Here is a 7,530-nt window from a genome sequence, read left to right on the forward strand (position 1 = left end):
TAACCCCTTCCCTCCCCTGCTGCTTCCCCGGGGCTGAGCCCTGCCTCTCCCCAGTGTGCAGGGCTCTGGCCAGTCTCCATACTGGTCAGGAGCTGCCCAGCCTGGTCCAGGGATGATGCTGTGGGGTTCTGCCCAGCCCAGTTTCCCCATCACAGAGCGGCCAAAATCCTTCCAGTTTCCCATGTGGTTCTATGGGAGCAGACCTTTAAACCCCCTTCTTCTGGTTTCGCCACGGCGAATTAAATCCCGGCGGCAGCCTGAGAAGGGGAAGTGGGTTTTCCTGGTAAGAGGGGCTTTCGGCTTTCCACCACCCAAAGGTTTTTCTCTGGCTCTGCCACTGCAGGCTGCGGTTTGCCCTCGTGCTGGCAGCACGCGGCTGGGATGGAGCAGCCAGATGTGGTCCTTAGGTCCCCATCACTGGTCACCGGTGCCACACCAAAATTTGCAGCTCGTGGGGCTGGGCAAGGGGTCACACAAGTTCATGGACAGGCAGCGGGGCCGAGGTTGATGGCAGCATCGTTCCTGCCTCCGCCGCTGCTGCCCCCAGCCCATTGCTTCCCCTCGCTGAGCCTCGGTTCCTCTTTACGGTCAAACGGGACAATGAGAGCGACCCAAAACCACGGAGACGGTGGGGAGGGGGCTCTGCCATGGGGTCCAGGGATGGATTTTGGGTGTGAGGGTTTCTGCCCACCCTCCATCCAGCGTTTCCCCCAATAAACCCCCTCCATCACCCTGCTCACCCACCTGGCTCCCACCCGCAGGTGGAGGAAGGTGCTTTTGTCAAAGAAAACTTCGATGAGCTCTGCTGGACCCTGACGGCGAAGAAGAATTACAAACCCAACCGGAACGGGAACAGCGTCATATCCCACCAAGATGCCTTCAAGCTTTGGTGTCTCTTCAACTTTCTGTCTGAAGACAAATACCCGCTCGTCATGGTGCCAGACGAGGTAGGACCTGCCTGTCCCCCCCATCCCCACCCTCCCAGGGCTTTGGGGGGTGACACATCCCACTGTCACTTCCCGGCGTGTCCCACTGCATCCTGCAAGGTGTGATGCTCTGGGGTGTGAGAGGGAGCAGGTTGGGGGGGGGAGGAGGGGGCTGGACCCCTCCAAAATGCCGAAGCCTCGCAGGTATAGATGTCTTGGAGGATGAGGTGTGGGCTGGTCTGTATTCCTCTTCCACGAGCCAATGAGCTCTTTGTGACATGAAGGTGCCAGTTCTCAGAGCCCCCAAAAAAGGAGCATCCACAGCTCAGCTCCTCCTGGGGCTGGTCCCTCGCCTGAAGCCCTGGAATCTCACCCAAGGGTTGAGCTGAGCTGGGTGCTGGAGGAGGACTCCTGGTTTTCATGGGGGAGAACGAAGATCATAGAATCAAGGGTTTGGGTTGGAAGGGACATCAAAGACCATTGAGTCCCACCCCCTGCCATGGGCAGGGACACCTCCCACTAGCCCAGGTTGCCCAAAGCCTCATCCAGCCTGGCCTTGAACCCCTCCAGGGATGGGGCAAGATGATGAGAAACCCTCCGAACCTGGTGCGATGGGAGGTGGCTCCCCGTGGAATCACCGTTGGGCTGGATGGGGCTGCGTCACTTGGGCTGTTTGGTGCCACCACCAAGGCAGGGGCAGAGCTGGTTGTCCCCTCTCCGTGCCCGCTGCTACCAGGCGCCCACCCCCTGCCCAGCACCCGGAGAGTTAAGAGCGAGGGACCCAGCACAGCAAAGCTTCTGGCAGTAATCTCCAAATCCCCAAATTCCAGCCGGCATTTGGAGGAGGAGGTTCAGATCAAACCCCCATGAGAAGGTGGCAGATCTGGGGAGGAGGGACAAGCTCCGAAGCCAAGAGTGGACCAGGCAGGAGCAGCTCAGCTGGGCCAGCAGCTGCCATCTGCTTCTCCACCCTCAACCTCCTGAGATCAGCAGAAAAACCAAAAAAAAAAAAAAAGAGGGGGGGGGGGGGCAACAAAAATACAAGAAGTGCAGTGCTGCGCAGACGTAGCCGGGCGACCGCACTTCCTGCGCCCCGGGAGAGGTGTTTCCTGTTCCCCAGACCGTGACAAACTGAATCATCTTTCTGCTTACTGGGCTGAGCTTGAAAAAAAAAAAAAAAGAAGAAAAAAAACTACATTAAATTCTTCCCCTTCTCTTAGTTAGATGATGTAAAATAATCCAGCTGGGTGCGGGGACCCTGCTGCGTGGCTCTCTGCACCCTCCTTGGTCCCTCCACCGTGAATAGAGGAGAGCTGACAGCAAAATAAGTGTTCCCAACATCATGTCAACCATTTTAGCTCTTTTTCTAAAGCAATTTATTTCCAATTTCAAAACAACACTCATGTCCTCTGTAGGGACCTTTTCCCCTGCTCCTCCCCGATGTTTTCACGATGTCAGCTGGGACCAGAGCAGTGCTGAGCTGGGGGCCGTGGTCCCAGACACTCGCCTTGGGCTGGGTGTGGAGACAGCAGCGTCCGTCTGTTCTCCATCAGGCACTTGACTTGTGCAGAGTTTTCTCACTCTGCAGACAAACAAGCCCAAAACATCTCAGACTTGTGGTTAAAAGGAAAAACCTCCCAGTGGTGGTCAAGCTCCAACCCAACGTCAACCTCCAGAGCCAGCCTGCTGCCTGGATGAGCTTGGCCATGACCTGAAAGAGGGGAGATGGAGATATTGGGAAGAAATGTTTTCCTGTGCGGGGGGTGAGGCACTGGCCCAGGTTTCCCAGAGAAGCTGTGGATGCCCCATCCCTGGAGGGGTTCAAGGCCAGGCTGGATGAGGCTTTGGGCAACCTGGGCTAGTAGGAGGTGTCCCTGCCCATGGCAGGGGGTGGAATGAGATCATCTAAAGATCTCAAAAGATCTTCAGATCTTAAAAGGTCCTTTCCAACCCAAACCATTCCATGATTCTAAGATTCCTCTGGGATAAGGCTCCTGCATCTTCCAGGCTGGAAGGAGATGTGGTCTTGGGGTCTCCACAGTGGTCCGTTGGGGTGGGGATGGCTCTTGCTTCTCCCCGTTGAAGAGTTTGTTGTCCCTGTAGGTGGAATACCTGCTGAAGAAGATCTGCACGGCCATGAACGTGGAGCTGAACTCCTGCGAGCTGGATGACTACCTGTCCCAGGAGCCGCAGGGGCAGGGTGGGCTGACGGTCTGGCAGTTCCTGGACATGGTGAACTCGGGGCGGTTCCTGCGAGGCATCGAGCAGGAGGCCGTCAGCATGGCCGTGGAGGAGGTGTACCAGGAGGTCATCGAGGATGTGCTCAAGCAGGCAAGGAGCCCACATGTCCTAGGGCACAAAAAAAGCCCCCCGTGCTGCCCCACCACCCCAGTTTTGATCCCCATGTCTCTCGGGCGCAGGGCTACCTCTGGAAGAAGGGCCAGCTGAGGAGGAACTGGTCGGAGCGGTGGTTCACGCTGAAGCCCAGCGTCCTGTCCTACTACATGAGCGAGGAACGGAAGGAGAAGAAGGGGAGCATTGCGCTGGACAAACACTGCTGTGTGGAGGTACGGGGACATCCCCTGCAGACCCCAGGAAGGGGAACCCAAGAACACACCATTTCCCATCCATGAGCATGGGAGAACTAGTCCTATGGCTGGAGAAAGTGGGGATAAAGTGGGGTACAGGGGGGGGGTGACCCCATCCCGTGTCCTGTCCCTGCAGGTGCTGCCCGACCGCGATGGGAAGCGGTGCATGTTCTGCGTGAAGACCTCCTCCCGCACCTACGAGATGAGCGCCTCTGACACCCGCCAGCGCCAGGAGTGGACGTTAGGTCCGTGCCCAACCTACACCCCCCCTCCCCAGCTTCCCACCGCACCCCCCAGTGTCTCCACTGACTGTCCCCTTCCCTCCCCAGCCATCCAGACGGCCATCCGGCTGCAGGCAGAGGGCAAGAAATCCCTGCACAAGGACCTGAAGCAAAAGCGACGGGAGCAACGGGAGCAACGGGAACAACGCAAAGCGGCCAAGGAGGAGGAGACGCAGCGGCTCAAGAGAGAAGGAGAGTACGCTGCAGGAGCTGGAGCTGCTGAAGGAGGCCCAACGGCAAGCAGAGATACTCCTGCAAGAGGAGGAGCAGCGGCGGAGGCAGCAGCACGAGGAGATGCAGAGGACCCTGGAGATCCAGCTGCGGGAGGCGGAGGAGGTGGGTGCATCCTCATGGCGTGGCCCGCCATGGGGCTGCGTCGCTCATGGGGTGGGGGCTTCCCTCCCCTTCCCCTGCCCATAGCAGCCCAGGGGGTTTGGAGGTGCTTCTAGGAGCACATCCTGCTCCTGCAGCAATGCTGCTGCCACCCGTCACCTCTGGGGACCCAGGGACAAGGGAGCAGGGGGGGTCAGAACCACTGTGTGGGAGGTACCTGAGGAGCAGGGGACAACCTGTCCCGGGGTTTGTGATGCTGGGGGGAAAGCGAGGGGCAAGTGCTAGTGCCAGAATGGCCACGGAGCCCATGTCTGACCCGCAGCCAGCGCTGGCTCCAAAGGACGTGGTGTGTCACCCGAGCAGGGACAGAGCCCTGCTTTGGAGCTCTCTCCCCAGCGTGGGAGATGTCTGGCCCTGTCCACCCAGGGTAAGGGGGTCCTGGGGACAGCCCCCCGCGCTGATGGCTCCTCTCCCCGCCGCAGGCTCGTGCCTCCATGCAGGCGGAGATGGTGCTGAAGGAGGCGGAAGCAGAGCGGCAGCGCAAGCGCATCCTGGAGCTGGAGGAGATGCAGGAGCGTCTGCAGGAGGCTTTGCAGCAGGAGGTGAAAGCGCGGCAGGACGAGGAGTCCGTGAGATACGCTCAGGCCAGGTAGGACCAGAGCATCCCCGCTCCTCCTCGACCAGCCCTGCTCCCGGGGGAGCGGCTGGGCATGGGGACACTGTCCCCAGGGCAGTGCTCCCCATGGTACTGGGGTGTGCTGGTGGCTTCCCAGTATGCCAGCAGGGAGTGGGGAAGCTGGCGGATGAAGGGCAGAGGGACATTGTCACATTTTGCTCTTCCTTGACAGGCTCCTGGCTGAGGAAGAGGAGAAGCTGAAGCAGCTGATGAAGCTGAAGGAGGAGCAGGAGGAATATATCATCAAAACGCAGCGGGAGAAGCAAGTCCTGAAGCAGGAGATGGAGACCAAGAACAAGATTCTGGAAGAGGCGCAGAAGCAGCTGGAAGAAGTGCGAGTGAACAGGCAGCGGGTGGACCAGGACGTCATGGTGAGCATCACCTCGGTGCCACATCCCTTCCCGCTCTGACCCCAGGGGACTTCCCAGGGTCACCTCCACACTGGGGAGGACCCAGCAGTTTTGGGGACCAAAATGACAGCGCCTCGGGGTTTTCTGAGTTGTGCCATGCACGGGCACAGGGTGAATCGGTGGCTGAGATGGGACAAGCGTGTCCTGCCCAGGGGGACAGCGCTCGTGTCCAGAGCAATGTCGACAGTGGGAGTGTGGGGAGGGGAGGGTTGGAGGAGGAGGAGAAGACCCAGAGGAGGGTGAGCTGAGGCTCCAGCCTGGAGGAAAGCCTCCTCCAACCCAGGCTCGCTCAGGGAAGGCAAACTCCTGCCCGCGGTCCTGGTCTGGGGGCTGTAGGGCAGCCAGGTCACCCCTCTGCTCCGTCCCCTCCCAGGCGGCCCAGCGGAAGCTGCGACAGGCCAGCACCAACGTCAAGCATTGGAACGTCCAGATGAACCGACTGATGCACCCCATTGGGCCGGGAGGTAAGAGACCCCCCCCTCACACCCACCCCTGCCATGCTGGGGCATGCACCCAGGCTCCCACCTATCTCCCCGTCTTTGGGGTCATCTGGGGGCTGGAAGGACCCCTGTCTTTCCAAGGAGATACCCCAACACCCCTGGCAAGGAGAGACCCCGCAACCATTTTCCTTATCTGGAAGGTCACTTTGGACAATCCTGTTTTTCTCTCTGTCCCCAGAGAAGCGTACGAACGTGAGCAGCGTAGGCTTCGCTGGCTACCAACCTCTCCTCTCCCGGAGAGATTCCTCCCTCAAACTCAAGCAGAAAGTGGAGGATAAAAGCAACAACCCCACGACGGACAACAGCAAGGAAAACGTAAGCAACGGTGGGAACAGCAGCGTGTCGCCATCCCCGGATGCGGACACCATGGCCACGGAGCCCACCAACTAGCCCGGCAGGATGGCAGAGCCCAGCGGGGTCTGTGTCCGAGCAGACACAGTCCATACGGCCATCTCTGGATGGAGACAAGTGGGGACCAGCACAGAGCCTATAAGTGACTACCTATAGGGCAGAGACGTTCCCATTTTCTTCAGGGAAGCGCTGCAGCCACGACGTGCCAGAGGCTCGGACAGCCCAGCGTGTGGGAGAAGGCAGCGGGACCATCTCCTCTGGGCTGCCCAGGCGTGGGACCTGGACTCAACTCCCCAGACTCTTGTTTCCACTCTAAAAAAAAAAAACCAAACACCAGGAGGTCTGGACCACATGGCTGGGGCTGCAGTTCCCCCTCGGTTTCTACCTGCAGCCCTCCTGCATCGCCCGCTGTGCCCCGGGGTGTGTGGTCCTGCGACGGCGGCCGCCAGGGAAGCCTTGGCAGCCTTCTCGCTGCCCCTGCAGAAAGGCTGGGGTGTCCTTAACGAACACGTGCATTCCCTGAAGGTGGCTGTTGGCCGCTGGAGTCACGTAGATGTTAACAGAAACCAAGAAGCAATAAAGGTTTTGGAGCCGCTGGCCCGCAGCCCTCCTTCCCCGCACGGCTGTGGCCCTGCAGGCACCAGAGCTCCCTCCTCAGCACCGCGGGGTTTTGATTCCCGCTGCAGAAAAGAGCCCGTTGAAAGAAAACACACACCACCTGTGGAAAGAGGCCCCACCAGTGGATTTTGGGTGGGTCTGTGGAGGGCCAAGAGGGATGCAGATACTGGTGAAGTGGTCCCAGAGGAGGAATTCACCTCTGGGAAGCAGGGTTGGTGCAGGGGGGGTCTTCTGGGAAGGGCCAACACGGCCTTGTGATTAATTAAGTGCTTGTATAGGAAGGTAACAGTGCTCGGACTTCGTTTAGGTGTTTGCCCTTGGGCTGTAGGAGTCCCTGTTCCAGGAGTCCTGGTTCAGGATCTGCTCCAAGGCCCACAGAGGGCAACAGCAAAGACTCCCAGGGACCATCCGAACCACGAGCCAGTGGACGTGGCAGCTCTCTTCAGTAACGCTGCCCTGGCCTGTCTCCTCCAGCTCATTTGCTCCCCAAAAGACTGAGAACAAAAGCTGAGTATGCTGGCAAACCTCCCTGAAAAAAAAAAAAACAAAAAACAAAAAACAAAAAAAAACCAAAAAAACCAACAAACAACAAAACACACCAAAAAACCAACGCCAACATCAGGGTTGGTTTTTCCAAACACCGCTGTTTAAATACAGTCCTGTTCACCTGTGACTTTGGGGTCTTTATTGCGCAGGGCACAGAGCCCCCGATCACACAAGGGTCCCCTCTGGGAACAGGCACTAGTAGCAAGCCCTGCATCAAACCCTGGTTGACAGTTGCTCATGCTGATTAACTGCAGTTCGTTAGGGAGATTACAATCTCTTTCCTACTGTGTGGCTTTCAGCA

At 58.7% G+C, this 7,530-nt stretch overlaps 1 protein-coding gene across 1 annotated transcript; it reads left to right on the forward strand.

Annotated features, from left to right (window-relative positions):
- Nucleotides 1–761: 761 nt before the first annotated feature.
- Nucleotides 762–6,209, forward strand: DEF6 (differentially expressed in FDCP 6 homolog (mouse); the record flags this gene model as incomplete). Its single annotated transcript, XM_010077832.1, is given in 10 exon segments — nucleotides 762–947; nucleotides 3,030–3,257; nucleotides 3,347–3,493; nucleotides 3,651–3,759; nucleotides 3,844–3,979; nucleotides 3,981–4,131; nucleotides 4,611–4,777; nucleotides 4,977–5,175; nucleotides 5,588–5,678; nucleotides 5,893–6,209. Coding segments are annotated over 10 exon segments (1,626 nt in total), but the record flags the coding sequence as incomplete, so codon positions are not given.
- Nucleotides 6,210–7,530: the final 1,321 nt, after the last annotated feature.

This window comes from Pterocles gutturalis, unplaced genomic scaffold (assembly GCF_000699245.1).
Source record: "Pterocles gutturalis isolate BGI_N339 unplaced genomic scaffold, ASM69924v1 scaffold13828, whole genome shotgun sequence".
NCBI classification, from domain to species: Eukaryota; Metazoa; Chordata; class Aves; order Pterocliformes; family Pteroclidae; genus Pterocles; species Pterocles gutturalis.